Consider the following 23217-nt stretch of genomic DNA (forward strand, 5'->3'; position numbering starts at 1 on the left):
GAGACCTCCTCACCTACATCAGAACCTGACTTCAGAACAGTTTAGTGGCTGATGTACACAAATGATGTGTAAAATGTTTATATATATATATATATATATATATATATATATATATATATATATATATATATATATATATATATATATATATATATATTTCTGTTTTACCATTTTTATTAAAAGTGTAAATAAATAAATATATAAGAGGCGAAATGACAACCTTTAATGCAACACACATTTATTCACAATGTACTTTCTTTACTCAGATAGAATTTTTTTTTTACTTCACTCATTTTTAATCACTAAACATTTTACTGATGTGTAAAGTCTCAACCGCCTAAAAAAAAAAACATCCGTGCGGAAACAAAGCAAAGGTTCTGTTTGGTGTCCATGATTTACGTAATTTAAAACACCTTATAAATACCTTATAAAACTTCTGATAATAAGATCGTTTTCTGAAAATGTATATATATTTTTCATATAATAAAATCAGTTTTTATCAAAGAAAAAAAAAATTTAATTCTCAGATAATAGATACATATTTTATAGTAATAAATCATGTTTTTAAAGTTCTAACATTCTGCTGCCAAACTAAATAAAGACACTGTATATACTATGCAAAGTTTTTGCTTTTCTTCTTGAAAATTTGGTTATTTGGAATTATTTTTTTAATTACAACCAGAGGTTAGATTTTTTTATTCGGCTAAATTAATGCTTCAGTTATCATTTACGCAAATAAAAATATTGCATTTGGGTTGTTATTACTGTACATCAGTATATCAAATGTACACACACCTTTTACTCAAGTAGAAATACAGATAATCATGTTTTAAACGACTGATAAAACCTGAAGCACTCTTTCACTCAATTTGAAGTAAAGAAGTTTGGGCTCTGGCTTAAAGTAGCCATTATTACAACCTGTTTTAGTGTTATGCTGGTAACTGGACCGCACATCATATAATATATTAATATTAAAGAATTAAAAATGTTTTTATCTAATAAATGTTTACATCACTGACTCCCTCTGTCTCATCCACATTAACCCCATACTTCTTGTTTCCTTCTTCCTTGCTTGTTGAAAAATCCGCACAATAACAAAAAATATGTTGGTGGGCAGAAAACGGTGTGCAATGAGAAGAAAAAAGTAGATTATAACTAAAGTCACGAGTCTTGTTTAAAAGATTTATGAAGTTAAAAGTACAGATATTTGTGTAAAAAATGTAATGAGTGAAAGTAAAAAATAAAGAGTGAAGTAAATTATTGATACAAGAAAAATCTACTTAAGTACTGTAACACAGTATTTGTACTTCATTACTTCCCTACTCTGCTGTACATCAAAACCTTTTAAACTTCTTTGCCTTTAATAAATCATAAGAATTCAGAGTTTTTGCCCAGCGCTTGATGGAAAATGAAAAATTCTGATGGGTGCATCCTTGTTTATTACAACTGCACATTCAAGATTGCTCGGATTGCTGACAGCTCATTAGTCCTTATTTACCTGTTTGTAGGAAGGCTTTACTCCAGGCATGAGGACGCGATACCGGTCCACAAACTCCACAAAAGTGTAGCGGATAGGGTATCCAGCCCTCCGGATCCGAATTGTTTCCATCATTCCTGAGTAACGAAGCTGCCTCACACACAGCTCCCTGTCAAAAAGCTGGGAGAAAGGGATCACTTTTAATTACTCTACATGAAGGAGGATACTCAAAGGGAGTCTAGGAACACAAATGTCCACCCTTTTTTGTATACCATCCTCACTACAAATTAATTCCACAATAATCTACACTGATTTTGACACTCACCATGGGCTTTTTGTACTCATTGGGTTTGATGCAGCGCACAAAAAAGGGCTGACACACACTGAGTGTGCGCATCAGCAACTCCAGAGAGCGTTTGAACTGACTGCTCAGTGTCGGGGATCGCTTTCTCGTCTCCGCCCCCTCAACGCCAGGAAACACACACAAAGAAAAATAGACACACAGAATAGAAAGTCAGAAATGGTGGAAACACATCAAGAGGATCCTTTTAACCCCCTCTGACCTCTGACTCTCTGTCCTTCTCTCACTTCCTTCACCACAACCCCATCTCTTGTTCGGAAAAGTGCTTTTTGCTCAAACAGGAAACTGTTTGACCTCGAAAGATTGTCCGTGACAGATATATATCAAGCAAATTTGAGTGTGTATTATTCGTTTACTTTAGTGTCACCAAGAACAAAAAAGGTCAGGGTAAGAACTTCAGTTCTGAGAAATGAATAAACCTGCAAAAGCAGGAAAAAAATCATCACTGTTGGTAAAATATTTATTTTCCGTAAATTTAATATCTGTGGGACGCAATATATCATAGTTATAAATTGTTTTTTTTTAAATGTCTCAATAAATATATTCACATAGCTAATTTTGTTTCGGATTGCACTTTAATTATTATTATTATTATTATTGTTATTATTATTATTATTATTATTATTTGTTTGTTTGTTATTTTCCACCAAAGATTTCGTTATTCCAACCAAACCAAGAGGATTATTTATTGTTACACAGAATCTAATGCAATGTTCAAAGGTTGTTGTTTTTTTGTATTTAGAAAAAGATTTATATGAATGGAAATGTCTTTGGAACAAGTACTATATGGCCAAAATTATGTGGACACCTGACCACTGAATATCCCAATTCAAATTGCCTGTGTATTGATATAAAGCTGTCTCTTATTTGCTACCATCACTTTTCTACAAAACTCTCTTTGTTAGTAGAATATAGGTCAGGCTTTCTAGTTCTTTTACTTCCACATTGACTAACCATGTCTTTATTGGCCTCATTTGTATATGTATGAGCCACACTGTATATATAGTATAGAAGTGAACAGCGTTTTGTGATTTCCTTATAATTTAGTGTCAGAAGTCAACATCATAAAACTCGTCTCTGTAAAGAATGGGGGTTGTGTGAATTGATAGAGATTGTGAAAATACCAGCATTATCATTCCAATGAGGGAAATGAAGATGTTGATAAATGTAAAGACAAAACATGTTAAAAATCAGGTTTAAAAATCAAAATAAAAAAAAATTACTACAGGTGGTGGTATGGAGTGAGTTTAAGTAAGTGATGAGTGAAAGAGTGTGGTGACAGGATGAGGTTAGTTTTCCGTTCGAGATGCTGAAAAAAAAAAAATGGGAAAGATCCACAAAATGGCTTAAAAGGTGAGTGGTCAATGAGGCTGGAATTTTCAGTTCCAGTGTTACCTTGGGAGGAGGAATGGCACTGGGCATGGAACCACACAGAAACTGGCACAAGATTTAGCAAAGAAAGAAAGACATTAAGAACACAACAGAATCCAAGATATATAGAAACATTTATATATCTGAAGTGATTGGTCCATTATGTGCACATCTAAACATGCTTAATATACACTATATTGACAAAAGTATTGGGACACCTGACTGTTTCAGCTATATGAGCCACACAATTGTATACTGTAGGATGTCTTAGGGTGTAAGGGAATTACATTCTCTATTTGACCTGTGCACAAAACCAGTTCCATGGATTATATGGTTAAAATGGAAGATCTTGAGCCTTTTTTGGATCTTTGTCCTCAACCCTATTGAACCCCTTGGGGTGAATTAGAATGCTGACTGCACCCTAGACCTCCTCATCAGTACCTGGCTTTATTAATGCTCTTTTGCCTGAATGAACCTAAATCTCCACAAACACACTTCAATATCTAGTGGAACATTTTACCAGAAGGTTGAAGGTTATATATGTTCGAAAAGAAGATACAAATCTTACGCTCACTTTTGTCCATACAATGTATATGATATTTAAGACAAGAGTGTCATATGATCTAAATCAAAGCAGAGTAACAGTTACAGTACCACCTATAATTTCATTATTTTCCATTAAACCCATGTTGCAGAATGTTTTAATTCTCTTGTACGAAAGAGATGTGGCAACAATTGCAATTGTATATAAAAATAATAATAATAATAATAATAATAATAATAATAATAATAATAATAATAATAATTTTAACCATTTATAGCTATGTTCAATGTTTTGAAAAGTTAGTAAATATCAACATACAAATGACTGCAGGTAATAATTTTGTATTTGGTTTATTGTAATTCTAATCTTATATTTATGAATAGATAAATGGATAGATATACGTTATTACCATTGCAACATCGGCGTGAAAGATCTGCTTGATGAACTTGTTCTTGGATGAGTGAACCAGCTGAATGATGTCACCATGAAGGGTGTCTCTGTTCTTCTCTAGAAAACCTAGACACATTATTTTACATCACATTTTAGAAATAAATACTTTTTTTTATCAGTGCTACTGGATATATGCATCGGTACAACAGCATAGTAGTAAAATCTGAAATATTTAGAGTGACAATTTGGCAAAAAAGTTATCTTTTATAGTTAAAGTTGATGAACTGAGATACAGTATGTTATTATCCATAGGTGTATAATGTTCTTCAATTCATTTTGCTTATGAAAGAGCATAGAACCACCAGTCTAGCAGCATGTAATACATGTGTTATGTATGGTTATATGGTGTTATTAAAATGCAATGCAAGTTTGAGTGTAGGATGCTGAGACGACCCCTTTGTTCCTGACCTCTGGTCTCATAGTAGACAATGCCGGCAAAGTGCTGGATGCCGAATTGCGTCTCGTAGCTGTTCTTGGGTGGGATGTAGTTGGTGTTGAGCTTGTGTTGAGAATTTAGTTTGTTCAGCATGGTAGTATCCGTGCCCTGTATAATAGTTAATAAAACCATATTAATTATTTCACTTCTTTTAATTTTTACTGTCAGTATTTCTTTTTTTCTTTGTCTTTGTTTCTCACCTTGGGGAACTTACTCTCCTCATCAATAAGTGAGATGATGTTCATGGGTTTAATCGCAATCATGTCCAGTGCATCCTGGTTGTCGGTAAACTCGATGTGCTGCCAGTTGATGTTCTCCAGGTTGTACTCCTCCTGCTCCAGTTTGAACACATGACGCACAAAGAACTGCTGCAGGTTTTCGTTGGCAAAGTTGATGCAAAGCTGCTCAAAACTGAGTAAAAAAAATAAACAAATATAAAGAACAAGTCTGTCATATGACCTGCTCTGGTTGCCTCTTTAGTATAACCATAGTACTAAATTTTGTTAATAATATTAAGATGTACTTTACCTGTTGACTGTAAAATTCTCGAAGCCAAAAATGTCCAGCAAACCGATGGACCTGCGCAACGCTTTAGGTTCATGAGACGGAGGCTTGTAGATGGCAGCATTAATCTTTTCAACAATCCACACAAAAAGGCGTCCATATATTCCCTATACAAAAGGAAAAGAAATTATCCACACACGGTATAAACAGTGCACTGGTGTAGAGAGGACCAGAGGAAAGGGGGATGTCCACCTTTACAAAAGCATCTCGAACATCCAAGGCTTGCTCCATGCTTAGAGGAGTGGACACTGTCTCACCTCGAGTGATGATGGTGCGACTGGTCAGACAGTTCATTAGGTCCTTAGAGTCAACCTTTTCGTGTATAAAAAAGTTATAATTATTATATGTTTTTTTACATTAGTTAATCCAAGTGTAACCAATTCGAAAATCCAGGCTGTTCCACTCACCAAGTTCATCTTACACAACTTTTCTTAATCCTGCTACTACACTAAACATTCTAATAATACACTTAACACACACATAGATATGTGTGCAGACATATACACACTATGATGTGATCAAATGGTAAGAGTCAAAACATTTCTGAAAAGAACTGATAACCAGGGAAAAAAGTAATAAATCCAAAACAAACAAAATACTAATGCAAGCATACAAGTCAAACAAGTAAATTTAGCTTGAATAAAACTGCTTCATTATTTAAAATACATATAAATGTTACCTCTAACAGCTTTGCAGCGATGGAAAGCTCAGCAGATCGCACCACCTCACAGGCATCCAGGTTATCATATGTGCGGGCTGGGCAAAAAAAATTATAATTAAGTAAGCTTATGCTATAATTAGCTCCTACACAATGTAAGTTGATTGTTTTTAATATATATATAAAAATATATATATAAAAATCGTAATAAGTGTAATCGTAATAAGTGAGTGTTGGGTAAAGCTGGATTTGGCAGGTAAATGTGACACATTTACTTAATATGCCTGGTCAGATACACTATATGGACAAAAGTTTGTAGATGCCTGACTATAAGATTCCACATTTTGTTCCCATTTACTGTTGTAATAACCTCCACTCTTCTGGAAAGGTCCACTGGATTTTGGAGCGTACTTATGGAGATTTGTTTTTATTCAGCCACAAGGATGTTGAGGTCAGGTACTGATGTAGGGTGAGGAGGCCTGGGGTGTCGTTAGTGTTTTAATTAATCCCAAAGGTGTTTATAGGGTCAGAGCTCTATAGCAGGCCACTATAGATCTTCCACTCCTATCCATGTAAACTTCATGGAGCTGGCTTTGTGCACAGGGACATTGTCATGCTAAAACAAGTTTGGGTCTCCTAGTTCAAGTGAAGTTCATCAGTAAGGCTACCATATTGCAAAGACATCCAACATAATTGTGTAGCACCAACATTGTGGGAATATTTTGGGGAAGAAACATCATTTCAGGAAAGAAAAAAAAAACAGCAAAAGAGAGAATTATTATAATCAAAAGAGAAAATGTATTCAACTTAGATAAAACTGAATGAAACATTTAACGAATGGTAGCAAAATCATACTCTATCAGTAATTTGTATCGTGTTCCAGTTGTATGGTGTTTTGGTTAAAGACATAATAAAAGCTGATTATAATTAGTTGAAGTTGGAGTGATTTTAGCACTTACTTTACACACATATAACATTTGATTAGTCTTAAGTGATTCAGCAATCTGCGTGTTTTAGCCAGCAGACAAAATTGCATTTCTTTTAGCTTATGCTCAGTAAATGTATCAATAAACTCTTTTTTTTAACCAATAAAACTTGCCCAATATTATCTCATTACCTAATACCCAAACAGCAGCAGATAATTGTATTATATTTGTACCTGTACATCAGTACACTATTGTTAACCTTAATATTTATTCTAAGTACTTAGTGAGTAGTATTCTGCATTGACAAAACAACAGGAGGAAGAGCTGAAAATGACAGTTAAAGAGTAAGGTCAAGGATGAGGTTTATAGATGTGGTGAGTGAACACATGGAAGAAGCAGATGAAAAGGACCATGTGATATGGAGATAGATGATCCGCTAACGAGAGCAGCCAAAAGAAGCAGACTTAGTGTGCAGCACAACTCATACTACAAATGAAATCCAAATTCCAAAATATTCATTGAGCAAATTATAGATAATACAGATGATTCCCATGATATGTTTTATGAATGACATTATCGTATTTCCATATCTCCCAGCAAATCTGGATCCTAATGTTCTTTGTTCTTTTAGATTGTTGCCATTGCTATAGTCTTTTTGAATGTTATTCCTATTCAATATTTTGTATTAGCTATGACACCCACTTTGGATGTGGTACACTACATTGCACAGATGATATTGCTATTGTTATTTTGTGTGTGTGTGTGTGTGTGTGTGTGTGTGTGTGTGTGTGTGTGTGTGTGTGTGTGTGTGTGTGTGTGTGTGTGTGTGTGTGTGTGTGCGTGTGTGTGCGTGTGTTTAAATGTTTGTGTATATGTGAGACCTTCATATTTGAGGTTGCCCATATGCAGAATGGAGGCCAGCAGTTTAGAGATCTCCCAGTTCTCCGTATCAGTAAACATTAGCACTTTCATGGCTGAACGGATGTTGGAATATTCCTTCTGGTCATCACGGCCATCACACACAGTGCACTTTCCCTGGAGGGAGCGGTATAAAAAAAACTCTTTCATTCCTCTAAATTCATTCTTTTCAAAGAGTAAAGTAAAAATGTGTAGTCAGGACAGAGTTTCTGTACATGTGATTATAAAAAAGCAGTTTTGGTGGATTGTACTAGTAATATCTTACAATAGTGAGATAGGTGTAATCTGTTGCTTTGCCCAAGCCAATTTTTTTCTTCTGGTCTGGAGTCATGCCCTTTAGCATACAGTAAAAAATATGGTAGTTCCTCTCATCCTTCGCCTAGTAAAGAGAACAGCAATCAACAACCACACTTCAATAGTCAGAGAAGAAAAAGAAACTGTGAATTTATGCCAAGATGCCCTCAGAATGTGACTGAGTAAACCAGGGGACAATCTTCGAATAAAATACTGTGATTCACAATAACCATGAAATGTTTTAACTTTGACCGATGTCATAAAAAAAATTTTTTCTCCTACCTGTCGACACACTCGAGATTTCTCCAGCAGGTATTGCTCAATTTTGGCTCCTTCTATTGCTCCTCTCTTGTTGAAATGGATGTCTATGTACTTCCCAAATCGGCTTGAGTTGTCATTGCGGATGGTCTTGGCGTTCCCAAATGCTGTAAAAATAAATGAAATGATTGAATGTGATCCATATCCCTATCATTATACACTCAATGACACTTTTATTCTTTATTCTTTATTCCCCATGTGTGTTTCCTTCTCTAACAGCCCCAGTTTTAAAGGTTTATGAAGGGCTTATTAAGGCCCTTAATAACAAATTAATCAGTTGTGTCTGAGCTAAGAAATAGATTTAAATGTGCCAAACACAAAGGGAAACTAATGATAGAAGCATTAGTTTTTCTTACCCTCAAGAATAGGGTTGGCTTCCAACACCTGCTGTTCAATCCAGGAGTGCTGCCCACTGATGGCAGCCAGAAACTGCAGGATCAACTTGGTGCTCTCCGTCTTTCCCGCTCCAGACTCGCCACTGCCAAATTAAACGTCAACATCATTAAAAGACTGCTTCAAGGAAAATCTAACTTAAACAACCCCAAAGTTGATTGTTCTCTTTCAAAAATATGGCATAGTTTGTTTCCAAAGTTTCCCAATTTAGTCTGATAAAAAAAGCTTCAAAGCTTATTTAGTTAAAAATCAAAGTCTACCTTAGCCAAAACGCTGCATTTTTCTTAAATATTATCCACATCCTAATATACTAACTTAAATAAAAAACTATTAAGATGGAATGTTTTCTTTTTTTAAACAAATGTAAGTGCAAATCAACACTTTACATTGAATCTACCTTCAAATTTCACTAATTTTATTAAGATGAGGCAAAGTAAAAGTTAATCTACATAAAACACTGACTGTATATTACTGACTGACTACATTTTAAATTCTGTTGGAATTCACTTCACACATATTCTTTAAAGTTAATATTCCTTCTATTGCTCAAAATAGGCAGTGGGTCAACACTAATAAAGGCACATTGGGGAAGGAATACTGCTGCCACAACCTCAGGGAAGGACCAAAAGATAAGAAAATAAATGTTAAGGTTGGAGTAATTTTGGAGCATTCGATGTGTTTTTGATGTCCAAAACCATCTCAGTCATAGGCTATAAGATGGATTATGGAGTACATAATGTTATTACATTAGAAATATCTGTGTGCCATGGTGACTTTGTTTCCCACACAAAGACAAACACAAAGTGTTCAAAGGTTTGGGCTTGTTACAGCTGTTGTGTAATTTTTAACATATAGTTTGGTTGAAAATCTTGAAGCCCCTTAAACATTTTGCTAGTTAGTATGTTAAATGACTCTATGTTGTAAATTCTTAACTGCCTTTAATAACAGGATTCCAAAAATTAGTAGCCTAGAGCATAAAGCAACAACGATAGACTGATGACTTAATATTAATTGAGGTGTTATTATTATTATTATGCCATTGCTAATGTTGTTCTGTGCCACCAATGCTATTGTTATGAGCCACTTCTTTAGAAACAACCTTATGATGCAGCACTGGTCCTTGTTATTCCTCTGCATGTTAAAGTAACAGTTGTCGGCGATGGCAAAGATGTGAGGAGGCATCTCTCCAATCTTCTTGTTGGTGTAGAGTCGAATCTGGTCAGCTGTGTAGATGGGCAGCAGCTGGTATGGATTCACTGCCACCAGTATTGACCCTGTATATGTCTAGACAAGAATAAAGTAGAATGATTAAGACCAGTACAGAGTGGTGGATGGTTTAATTAGTGTGTAAGTATATACAATGCTAGTTCATTTATGTATTGCACATGCTGCACATTCAGTGCTGCCTTCCTCCAGTCTCTTGTCATCTCTATTACTTACAGATTTGGTTTACTGTTTGCTAATACTGTATTTAACATAGGAATTTGTCATATCCGCAGACGAAAGTTGGACGCTGGTTAGCTTTTAGTAAAATATTGTATTCTGTTATTATCAATTATTCTGAGCAGTAGCACATTGTGCTGTAGAAATGCAAAAATGATACTTACTAGTGTTGGTATATGAATACTTGTCAATAAGCTAAACCAGCGTTCAACTTTTGTCTGCTGAAATGACAAATTCCTATGTAGCGTATTAGCAAACAGTACACCAGCAAACAGTAAAATCAGTTAGCTAACATTTGGTGAACTACTTTGTACAGTAAATAAAAGAAAACAGCATATTATTTATGTTATCAATATAACTACTCTTCTTCTTCATCTTCTTTCGCTGCTCCCATTAGGGGTCGCCACAGCAGATCATCTGTCTCCATACTGCTCTGTCATCCACCTATTTCAAACCAACTACCTGCATGTCTTCCTTCACTACATCCATAAACCTCCTCTTTGGTCTTCCTCTTTTCCTCCTTCCTGGTGGCTCCATCCCCAGCATTCTCTTACCAATATACCCCATGTCCCTCCTCTGCACATGTCCAATTGGGCCTCTCTCACTTTGTCCCCAAAACATCCTACATGTGCTGTCCCTCTAATAAACTCGTTTCTAAAACGGACACATCCTCGTCACTCCCAATAAAAATCTCAACATCTTCAGCTCTGCTACCTCCAGCTCCACCTCCTGTCTTTTACTCAATGCCACTGTCTCTAATCCATACAACATCGCAGGCCTCACCACATTCCTATAAACTTTCCCTTTCACTTTTGGAGACACTCTTCTATCACAAATCATTCCTGCTATCACTCTTCTCCACCCACTCCACCCTGCCTGCACTCTTTTCTTCACTTCTCTAACACATTCTTTATTACTTTGCACTGTTGACCCTGGGTACCCGAACTCCACCTTCTCCACCTCTTCTCCCTGTAACCGCACCCCTCCACTGCCCTTCCTCTCATTCACACACATGTACTCAGTAGGTACTCAAGTACATGTCTTACTCCTACTGACTTTCATTCCCCTTCTCTCTAGTGTGTACCTTCACCTCTCCAGGCTCTTCTCAACCTGCTCCCTACTCTAACCACAAATCACAACATCATCCGCAAACATCATAGTCCGCAGAGACTCCTGTCTGACCTCGTCCGTCATCATGTCCATCAGCACTGCAAACAGAAAAGGGCTCAGAGCCGTCACACCGACACACTGTCCTCATACATGTCCTGCACCACCCTCACATACTTCTCTGACACACCTGACTTCCTCATACAATACCACAACTCCTCTCGGCACACTGTCGTATGCTTTCTCTAAATCCACAAACACACAATGCAACTCCTTCTGACCTTCTCTATACTTCTCCATCAACATTCTCAAAGCAAATAATGCATCTGTGGTGCTCTTCCTCTGCATGAAACCATACTGTTGCTTACAGATGGTCACCTCTTCTCTCAGCCTGGCTTCCACTACTCTTTCCCATAACTTCATGGTGTGACTGAACATTTATTTCCCTTTAGTACTGCAGGTCTGCACATCTCCCTTATTATTAAAAACTGGTACCAGCACACTCCTTCTCCATTTCTCAGGCATCCTCTCACCTTCCAAAATCTTTTTAAACTATCTGTTTAAAAACTCTACTGCCATCTCTCCTAAACATCTCCATGCTTCTACTGGTATGTCATCTTAACTTTCCACTCTTTATCCTCTTAATAGTTAATCTCATTGCTTCCTTGCTAATCCTATCCACTTCAGCTTCTCAAAATACTCCCTCCATCTTTAACACACTCTCCTCACTGGTCAACACATTTCCAGCTCCATCCTTTACTGCTCTAACTTGCAGCACATCCTTCCCAGCTCGTTCCCTCTGCCTCGCCAATTGGTACAAATCCTTTTCTCCTTCCTTAGTGTCCAACTTCTCATACAGCTCCTCATATGCCTTTTCCTTAGCTTTTGCCACAACCCTCTTAACCTGCTGCCGCATCTCCTTGTACTCCTGCCTACTTTTCTCATCTCTCTGTCGATCCCAATTCTGTTTTGCCAACCTCTTTCTCCTCATGCTCTCCTGCACTTCCTCATTCCACCACCACGTCTCTTTGTCTTCCTTTCTATTTCCAGATGTCACACCAAGTACCTTCCTAGCTGTCTCCCTTATCGCTTCAGCAGTAGCCCAATCAACCATGTTATCAATATAACAATGCAGGTAAAGATATTGTTAAGTAAATGATCATATTGTATAATGCCAGAAAAGAATCAATCAATATAATGTCATTAAAATTTTAATTATACAGTTAAAAATATTAAATCATTAGCAAACTATCTAGTTTTACAAAAAAGGTTGTAATGTGTATATAAACAGTGTGAATGTGACAGCATATTTTATTGTTATTATATATAATGTAAGAGACTTCCATGCAATATTACATTTTTTTATATATACAGTATATATATGCGTGTGTGGCATAAACATGAAGCATGCATACATCACTGAATATTGTATACTGCTGAGCACCTCTATGTTAATGATTCGGCATGAGGATGAGTAACAGCAGCTAACACGAGTGAGCAATAGGAGGAGAGTGGATGGATGACTGTCTCAGTTTTCAGATATCGGTGTGACAGTGTATGGGTGTCCGATTACAGCAGGACAACACAGCCATGGTGAAATGGAACAGTGTAATGCAAACATACGAATGGTGGGCAGCCATGCGTGAGGGCAGCTCTATACTTACCCTGCCTCCACAGTTAGTCTTCACAGAGAGAGAGAGAGAGAGAGAGAGAGAGAGAGAGAGAGAGAGAGAGAGAGAGAGAGAGAGAGAGAGAGAGAGAAGAGAGAGAAGAAACACAGCCGGAGATGTTGATTACGTCAGACAGACAAAGATCCAGTAATTATGAGAGAGAATAAGAAGTATAAGAGAAGTATAGAATACTCCATATTTTTGGTTCCATTGTCCAATGTAACTAACTGAATGAAGCAACTGAAATTTGTAGCACTGTGCAAAAACATATATCTTTATCTTTAAAAGTCACTGTTTGGCTAAAAATAGTTCATATTGTTTATATTAGTGTGCTGAGAAAGAAACTAAGTGTGGTTCAAAGGTCACCATTATTGTTTTAAACTCTGCAGTGTCCTTTAGGCCATATTTATATTGTACATAACAGTATTCCAGTGTCTAAGACCATATAAACAAGACTGTCTGAACAGGTCAATGTGGTATGAGACAGTTTAGATGATAATTTAGCTATAATACGCCAGCACTAAATATGACAGTACCCTTAACATTAGAATTAGTTCATGTATTTTTTAATATGAGCAAAACATTTTTTTTGCACTTGGGTATCATGCGCTCATCCAGTCAACTGCACTTGAGTATCGCCTTATCTGATCACATACTGCATCCCCAAGTTCAAGTACTGGCCCTGACATGCTCAAAAACATGCCTGACTTATTTTTAATCATAGTTTAAATAAACATTAGTAAATGCTGGAACCTTTTCAACATTTAAAGTTACATCAGTTCATTTATAGTTTTTTTTTTATTATTTACCATTAACTACATACATTAAAGCCAAGTTTAGCATTTGATATGTTAATAAATGCAGCAAATATTGTTAGTTAAAGTAATGCATAAACTTAATGCATGTATTTACTGTCATTCTAAACTAATAGCTATATGTTTCTTTTACTTGTTAGCTTTATTTTATTTTTATTTTTTAATACATACAAACAACCCTAAATGTGAGCAAAAAGCAGGAAAAAAAAAAAAAAAAAACTATAAAATAGCCTCGCTACAGCAAGTAAAAGAGCGCACATACATAAATGAGGTGTTCTCGGTAGCGAATGAGCAGGTTGCGAAGAATCCCAGCCTCATTCAGGTCCCCCAGGCGAATCATATCCTCCACTCCATGGATAGATGTGGGGTGCATTGGCTTAATGTTAGTGGCATTTTGGGGGGAGATCCAGTGTTCCTGAAAGAGTGAAGATTCAGAGATTTAAAATATGTACTCAACAGAACAGTCCATTAACAAAGGACATAGAGAAAACTTTTTTTTTTATTATAGAGTATGGCAAGTAATGTCTTGATCAAGATTTACTGTGCTGATGTAATATTCCTGTAGCAAATTTATTTAATTAGTCCATCTTACAAACTTTTTCAGACACTCCATCTATACACTGTCATGAACCAGTCAATCAACTGATCCTCAACAACAATCTACTGTTTGTGAATGTCCAATTTTGTGTCAATTTTTATATATATATATATATATATATATATATATATATATATATATATATATATATATATATATATATATATATATATATATATATATATATATATATATACTACACCCCCCCCAAATAGTTTTTTTTTTCACTATTTGGCCGAATTAGGGGCTTGAAAAGACTTTACAAATGAAACATGTAATAAGTGGAGCACTATAATATTGTAACCTACATTGCCCTCATCATCCAGAACCTGGATTTGCCCTGAGTCACAAAGCTTCACCACTGCACCAATCGGGACCTCGAATTCCCGGCCTGTCTTCAGGTCTAGCCACACATAGTCCCCCTGGAACAGGAAAGGTTATTAAAGTTCATGATATGACAGTAATTAACACAATGCTTCAGTAATTATGTGCAACCACTTGCAAACATAATGTGTTCCTGAAAAAAGGTTTTGCAGGGGGTACAGAAAAGGGGTTACCACCAAACTTTATACCATGAAACTTGTGGTACACCAGGACAAGCTTCATAGAGTGCCAATTGTGCCAGGTCACACTTGTACATACATTCTCACACTACAAACAACTTTAAAAAAGCAATCAGCCTACAATACAGGTCTTTAAATTGGGGGAGAAACTAGAGTAACCTGAGGAAACCCTAAGGTATAGGGAAAGAAGCACACTCTGAGCACACAATGCAATGGTAGAATTCAAACATTCAACCCTAAAAAAAAAAAAAATGGTGGGGCATGCCATTATAGTAATCCATAATCTATAATAAATAATCCTGGTTGATGTGATATGGCCCAGCATTAAGCAAAGACTGCTTTGTGCAAGACTTTGTATGCATGTGTAGGAGCATCAGCAGCAGCACAAGCAGCAGTGTTCACTGTTCTGGAAAATTAAAAATAGACATAAACTAGATAGCAGAAACATGCTTGTTCCTCAGGTTTTCAAATTAAACTGTAGCATGTTTCACACAACAACAATTTTCCTTATGTCAAAAAATATGTACTAATCTGAATCCAGAAAACAGGTTTGCAGAACCAAATGATTTGATATATTTTTCAAAATGCAAAACATATAATTTTTAAAAGTGTGCTTGTTTCTGTTAGCTAAATTCCCATCATACTACAGTGTGTCAAGATACACTTCAAAAACAACTTCAACTGGATGTAGACTCTATATTTACATATCAGCACACAAAGCACTATTTGTAATAAAAGTGTATTATACCGAAGAACAAAAGAAAGGCGGAGTTTCTCTCATTACCCTATTTGTAAATCAAGCAACCCGACATGGCCGTTTGAAAACCATAAGGATTTACTAATTCTATCTGGCTTCCAGGAATTACCAGTGTAAGCAATATACAATGTGCCTTTTGAATATGACAAGTGAAAGTTTTCATACCCTGCTCCTTCCCTGATGTAAGATAAAACATGTAATTAAATATTTATTGCAATAGTTGCTTGTCATTATACTAAAATTGGTGTAATAGCGTGTAGCACAGTGCAGGACGTAAAACATAAGGAGAAACATAGTAAATGTTAGAAGGCATAATACAAGTTTCACTTTAGTATTGTATAAAAAAATCTATAATGGTTCCTACAGTATATAACTGTAGGTATGAACTATTTTGGGTTCAGCTGAACTCCACATTTCACAGATATGTAAGATAAAAAAATTTACACTGAATGTTTTTAAAATCCCATCACCTTAGGTTCTTGTTTTTTGTTTGTACATGCCTGCTAACATCAGTTGGTTTTGTTTCTCAATTTATTTTTAACAAACTAGTAGCGTAATTGAAAACACAACATGACCTGCCCAGGCAGTTACTAAGGCTGAATGAACAGATTAATAAATGTGGAACATATCAAACCACTTATTCGCAACCATATCTGTTTAGGAAATTACTTGTTCATTCTGAATGATGTATTAATAGACATACACACACCATCACAAACACACACACACACATCACTAACACACACACTCCATCTCACACACGCAGGTTGTACCGGTAACAGAGTGCTCTGTTTGAAGACTGTATTGACATTCCTCAACAGTGCCCACTTTGCCTGGTCATTCTCGTAGAGCTGAACATAATCCCGTCGCTTGAACATCTTTCCCGCAACAAACTCTCATCCATACATGCGGCAAAAACGTCCGTAACTGTTTAGTCTAGTATTCCATATAACGCACTCTCACACACACAAACTTCCTGAGCAGGTGTACTTGCTGAAGCTGTGCAGAGTAAAAACCATTTTCCCAGCAGAAACCTGCACTAAATCCCAACGTCTTCCTCTTGTAATGGTGTAAAAAATAAAAACAAAACAGAAAAAAAAAAACCACAGAAGCTTCCTAGATGGGTCCTAATTGACCTCCACAATTATACACAGATAGTCGCTCAGGAACAGCATGGAGCCAAAGCTCCAAGCAAAAATTACGCAGTTCCTTTCTTTTTTTAAATTTTCCCTTAAATAGATTATCTCTGTCCCTTTGCACAATGCAAAATGTCTCTTCTGGTCAAAGGCATAGTGCTTCTCCTTCTCTGTCCTAAAGAGACATTGTTAAAAAGGTAAGGATGGAGAGTAGAGGTGGGTGCGGAGGTGGGTCCCCTGATAATATACAGCTTTCTAATTATCTAAATCCACTCCAGGCAAATCAATACAGACACGGGAAGAACCCAACACCACGAGGACGCAGCTGTCACGTCCGAGAGGAGCGACGTGGACACAATCCTAGCAACTAGCACATGAATTTTTCATCCAGACAAGCTTTGTGTTGGATCACGCCTTCTCCTTCTCTACACCTCAGTTAAATACTAAAGAAAGCTCATTAAATGAAACCTTTCTAACATTGAGATTAAATATTCTAACTCAGCCATTGCATGATTTATGTCCAGACAGAAATTAGGCCACGCTCGGCTCTAAAGGTTGTGCGTGAAATAAATGTTCAAAATCCTTTTAAAATGCAAATGAGTGTTTTTATGGATTTTTTTATGCTCAGTAATTCACATCTTTATCCACTCAGGGGTCAGAAAGTATGCCCACTATCAACAAACAGATGGGGCATCAGGGAGAAAACTATAAATCCCCCTATTTACAAGTCCATTGTTCAAACCATTGATCAAATTGATGTAAGACTTGAGAATAAGGACTGAACTCTGCCATCAGACAGACACGGAGAAATAGATCTAGCAAGCTGCTAAAAAAGCATTGCGGTTTCAGGAACTCACAGTTCGAGGTAAATTATTCAGGCAGTGCAGCTGATCACTATCTCGACACGGACACTTACGATGCTGCTCAAATGACTGTCTATTCCACACAAACAAATAATATACAAGCGTATACAATATGCATATATACGTGTAGACTACTAGTCTATTGTTTAAACACACTTGCTTTTCTTCAGTTGTATTACATTCTATTATTTAATAACAATAATGGAAGTATTAAAATTTACGCTATTTGACAAAAACCCTTATCCAGATTTGTTTCATTTATTTCATTTAAAGGGCTTTGCCAAGGGGCCCAGGATTGGCAGCTTGGTGTGGCTGGGATTTAAACTCATGGCCTTCGGATCTAAAGGCCAATGCTTTAACCACAAAGCTAGCACCTCCTGTAAGCATGAACATTTATCAATAGAAGAAGAATTAGAATAGTCTTTGTCACATATACATTAGAGCACAGTGAAATTCTTTTCTTCGCAAATCCCAGCTTGTTTGAAACCTGGGGTCAGGGCACAGGGTCAGCCACGTTACAGCACCCCTGGAGCACAGAAGGTTAAGAGCCTTGCCCAAGGGCCCATGAGTGGCAGCTTGGCAATACCGGGGCTTGAACCCCGGACCTTCCGATCAGTAACCCAGCATCTTAACCACTAAGATACCACACCGCCAAATGATTTTTCCCAAAGCCATTTGCGGGCTTTTATTACGGGACGACGGCTCTGCAAACTGACTTGTTGCAGTGTGTGGCGTATGGTCTGAGCTCTGAAAAGCGGAGCATCTGCTTTTGCAACATCTAAAACAATCCTGGCAGCACTCATGTGTCTGTTTTTTGCACCTGACACACAGTACGACACACAGAACTTCTTTGATCAACCCTTGCGAGGTCTGTTCTGAGTGGAGCCCTTCTTGGAAAACCTCTGCATGACCCTGACCACTGCACTGTAACTTCTGTAACATCTTTGTGGAGAGAAACAATTCTAATTCTCAAATCTTCAGAGAGTTCTTTGCCTTGAGGTTTCATGTTGAACATCCGGTGGTCAGTATAAGAGAATTGTATTCGAAGCACCATTTTTACTGCTCTAATACAAGATACACAAATTTGTATGTTCCTGTCAAAAAGACAAACACATGAACATGATGAATAGTAATTGTGGCTTTGCATGGTTAAGAGACATACAGCTGTTAGCTATTAGTGTGTACTCACTTTTTCTATACAAGCTATACAAGCTGCATATTGAATTATATAAAATATATCCAAGTTTCATTTCTATAGTATTGTCCCTTGAGAAAATATACTAAAATGGTTGCTGAAATGTGAGGGTTGTGGAGTAAATTTAGCCTGTACAGTGGAAAAAATCTGACGAGTGGCTCGAAAGTTCGGAGTAAATATGTAGTAATAAATTACATAAAAATATTTGGAAAACATTTTATTATTGTATTATTCATTTAAAGTAATAAATAAAACACTGATGACAAGTAATTCACAATTTTTTCAAGTTTACAGTATAGTACATGTACAATGACCCTCGGGAGTATCGAGGTTGCACTGTATATCAAAATGTATGTAAAAATATCCATTTAAACTGATTACAAATTAATAAAAGTTTGTTTGTCAAGGTTAATGTGAGGTATGGACAAAAGCATTAGGACACCTGCCAAATGTGGTTCTTTTTTCAAAAGATGGACACAATTATATAGGATGTGGTAACATGAAATTTTTCATTTACTTAAACTAGGAGACATGAATCTGTTCCAGCATGAAAACGAGCCTGTGCACAATGTGAGGTGCTGAAGATATAGTTTAAATGGTTTGAAGTGGAAGATCTTGAGTGCTCTGCTATAGAGCTCCGACCTCAACCCTATTGAAAACGTTTGGGATAAATTGGAACATTTACTGCACCCCAGACCTTGTCACCCTACATCAATAACTGACTTTACTAACAGCCCTGTGGCTGTATGAGCACAAATCTCCACAAGCACACTCCAAAATCTAGTGGAACATCTTCCCAGAAGAGTGGAGATTCGGGGACTAAATGTGAAATGGGATATTCAGACAGCGCATACAAATTTATGGGCAGGGGTCCACAAACTTCTTTTCCCTATAGTGTACGTTGTCAAAAACAGTTGTTTTTGAATGAGTGTCAACAATTCACTGTGTATATGGGATCCTTCAACCTTATACCAGAAACTTCTTAAAGTAACAGGTTGCCCCCTGCTGTTATCTCTATCAGTTTATTTACTCAGTCTATTTTATTTACAATGCTTTCTGCACAAATACATTTTTTTCAGCCTTATTAAAGGGATAACAAAATACTTATGTTACAAAAGTAATGTGGTAAATGATATGATTATTATAAACGTAAAACTCATTTTAATATGACCTTTACATTTCATATACCACTGCTACAAACAAAACCGGATTTTCTTACTTCTTGAATTGCTAATTATATACCATACACAATTGTTTTTTAATTAAGCTATTCAATAGAGTATATGTATATGTATTAAGTGTACCAAAAACATACAAAGAGCTATTTTGCTTAATTCTATGATGTTTGGTTGATTCTAAGATGTATGAAATTATTCACATAACATGTGTGTATAAAGGTAGAAATTTTATATGAGGATATCATAAACACATAGTAATATAATAATATGTATTCATATATATATATATACTATTAGGGCTAATAAATGTCTTTGATAAGCGATAAATAAAGCTGTTGTTTTGATTGAGCCTGGCACTCAGAGTCCACTGTAGGTTTTTCTTACCTGTATCAGTACCTGTATTCTGTAGCTCAGTGTGCACGCTCCAGTATCCCAGTCTTGCAAAAGAGTAACCTCTGTCATTGTACACTTCAGTCTGAATATCCTAAACACTTGTGCTCAGAGCTGTTTCTTTACCCACAAGCCTTCATCTAAACATCTCACTCCTCTTTCAGAAAGCTAGATGAATCAGCAGAGAGATAGGGCAGCTCAGGCTGTAATTTGTAATTTGGTCCCCCCCATAAATGATCACATTTAGCTGGGATGCCTCGCTTATGAAAAGGAGACGTTGTCTGAAGCTATTAGAGCCGCAGAAAGGCTGATGAGATTAAGCTCTGCATTCTGTACAGAAACTAGTCTTCCACTGTTCATATTGCAAGAGCAAAAACAAAACCCATGTGTACAGATTTTGCATGTTTGCATAATGGAAAATCTTTTCAGAGAATAAAATTATGATTTGATTATATGATATGTACATATGCCTTGAATGTGTATAGAAATAATAGGGGGAAAAATTAAAAGAAACATCAGGAAGCCACTGACCTCCTTATAGACAATTCACGGTTAATAACTATACCTGGTGTGTGAACCGTGACACATGATCTTTAAGCTGCCTAATTGTGTGGCAGTACTAAATGTGGGGTTTCATACACTCACACACACACTCACACACAAGCTATTTAATGCTTTTACAAATGCAGTATGCACATAGATTCAGCAATGCCCTATTTTTATAGGTCATTAGTTTATTCTTTGGAGGTTTATGGTTGCATTCCCATAGCCCAGAAATTAGGCCCCCTTCTCCCTAAACACACACACACACACACACACACACACACACACACACACACACACAGCCAAAGCAAGGACACTAAGCTCTGTTCCATTTTCATAAAGGGCATTCCACAAGCCATACTTGATAACCATTTTCATTGCACTTGCAAATCACCCAGAAGATATTAAAAGACAAAAAATTACAAACTGTTCCTTTAAATGCCAAATGTCAATGGGTTTGCAGCATACTGTAACTGGAGTCAAAATGCAATTGCATAATTGTAAAAATTGTGGTAAAAATCATGGTGCTAAAAAGATAAGAGCCAGAGTTATCAGAGGTATTTCCGAATCAATAGGTTGGGGAGACATGGGGCAAACTAAACAATGCACATGCAGAACATAACATGTCAGCGTATAAACCAACTATTTAAAAGCTAATTAAAGGCTGAACAAAGAACAGATATCAAACATAGAACAGGTTCTAGAACATAGAACAAAAGCAGAAAGAGAGCAAAGAATAAACTGTGGTGGACAGAAAATGGATTTTTACTGCATTCCTGGACTTATGTGAATTGTTTTTTAGTCCCAGTGAAATTGTTACGTATCTGTATTGTGTAATATCTTCATTTTTACTCCAGTACATTTCAGAAAATCATCCTGTTCCTCACTTCTTTAAGCTGAATACATAATTTAATCTAAACCTGTCATGAGACCACAGCTGTAACCCCATGAGAGTGCCCTTGAAGAAAGGGTTTCACTGGATATCTGTTACAATAAAAAAAACTCTCACCCTAAAAGGTATGATGTGAAGGAGAATTGAACACTGAATAAATGAATGATTAAAATATAGTCCTCATAGGACTTTTGAAACCTATGTATGGGCACATAGTATGAATTTAAAACAAGTATCAATTAGTAAAAGAATTAGTAAAAAATGAGTACTTCTACAGGGTATTAGTACTTTCACTCTAGAGCAGGAGTTGTGAATTTCCTCCATCACTGACCATTTCAGAAACACGACATGTCCAGAGGGTGTGAATTTGTCAGAGTACTGCAATGGTAATGCAAGAATATAATTTTTGTGCGATGGTTTAAATCCTTGCATGGTCTGAATCTTCCACTCACATGCACAATGACCGAAACATTCGACTAAGCCACATCATTTTTGTGACTATTTTTTGTCATTTATTTTATATATTTTTTTTAATCACGATCTATCAATGCAGGATGCCATACACACCAACACTCACAAGGCTAAAGTATGTAAGAGTAAACCAGAGTACATTCATAGAAACTGATCAGCTTAGAGTTACTTTTGTGTTGCTATTTTGAAACTCTGTTTCTGTTTCATCTGTTTAAACATTGTGTAAATGTGAAAGTTTTATAAATATATATATATATATATATATATGTACAGTCTGCACATTGATACTGTAATGTTATCTGCATTAGTTCAATGTTTAAATGCAAACCTTTTTGATAATAAAATACATTTGGGGTTTTATATATTATTGGTGAAGATTGCAAATGTAAAAAATATTTCTGTTACCTGCTGCAGAATGACCATGGCTGTAGCCTGTATGTTTATTTCTGGACATCAGACTTTACCATGTGAGGGCCTGAAAGACAAAATTGTATAAAGCTGAGCAATAGAAGAACAACAAAGCATGAGATTTTTTTACATACTATTATACCAATAATGTACTGATATAATTACTCTCAAACCATGTGTACATACGTGTACACTCAGCAGGGGGCATCATAGCACTATTGTTGTGCATTAGTTGTTTGTCATTCGAGCTGAAAGAATCAGACATTGCCTCCCAACAGCTTTCTCTGGTTAATTTCCTCTACGGCTCTTTATAAGGTCTAAGCCATTACTATTCAGCTGGAAAAAAACGTCACTGCATTCTCTGAGTGATAACTACAAAAAATATGCCCATCAACTCTAAAAGATTCATCAAAAATTTATGAAAGGATATATATATTTACATCCTCTACATGCTTGAACTGATTTTGAGTAGACCTGC

At 36.3% G+C, this 23217-nt stretch overlaps 1 protein-coding gene across 5 annotated transcripts in view; it reads right to left on the reverse strand.

Annotated features, from left to right (window-relative positions):
* myo7aa (myosin VIIAa) overlaps nucleotides 1–22808 on the reverse strand; it is a 45500-nt gene extending 22692 nt beyond the window's left edge. The window contains exons 1-17 of one of the 5 annotated variants that reach the window (XM_083552815.1): nucleotides 22737–22808; nucleotides 14652–14765; nucleotides 14008–14160; nucleotides 12925–12942; nucleotides 9810–9994; nucleotides 8674–8795; nucleotides 8282–8424; nucleotides 7971–8084; nucleotides 7669–7822; nucleotides 5883–5959; nucleotides 5396–5515; nucleotides 5168–5310; nucleotides 4840–5050; nucleotides 4612–4747; nucleotides 4163–4269; nucleotides 1803–1940; nucleotides 1499–1657 (exon numbers count right to left, since the gene is read on the reverse strand). In XM_083552815.1, coding sequence (XP_083408941.1) covers nucleotides 1499–1657; nucleotides 1803–1940; nucleotides 4163–4269; nucleotides 4612–4747; nucleotides 4840–5050; nucleotides 5168–5310; nucleotides 5396–5515; nucleotides 5883–5959; nucleotides 7669–7822; nucleotides 7971–8084; nucleotides 8282–8424; nucleotides 8674–8795; nucleotides 9810–9994; nucleotides 12925–12942; nucleotides 14008–14160; nucleotides 14652–14765; nucleotides 22737–22754 — 2112 coding nt within the window. In that variant the 5' untranslated portion in view covers nucleotides 22755–22808. Of the gene's footprint in view, nucleotides 1–1498; nucleotides 1658–1802; nucleotides 1941–4162; nucleotides 4270–4611; nucleotides 4748–4839; nucleotides 5051–5167; nucleotides 5311–5395; nucleotides 5516–5882; nucleotides 5960–7668; nucleotides 7823–7970; nucleotides 8085–8281; nucleotides 8425–8673; nucleotides 8796–9809; nucleotides 9995–12924; nucleotides 12943–14007; nucleotides 14161–14651; nucleotides 14766–20419; nucleotides 20564–22736 lie in introns of those variants that run through there. The other 4 variants (XM_083552813.1, XM_083552812.1, XM_083552816.1 and 1 more) reach the window with 4 other exon arrangements.
* Nucleotides 22809–23217: the final 409 nt, after the last annotated feature.

This window comes from Silurus aristotelis, assembly GCF_946808225.1.
Source record: "Silurus aristotelis genome assembly, chromosome: 10".
In the NCBI taxonomy this organism is placed as follows: Eukaryota; Metazoa; Chordata; class Actinopteri; order Siluriformes; family Siluridae; genus Silurus; species Silurus aristotelis.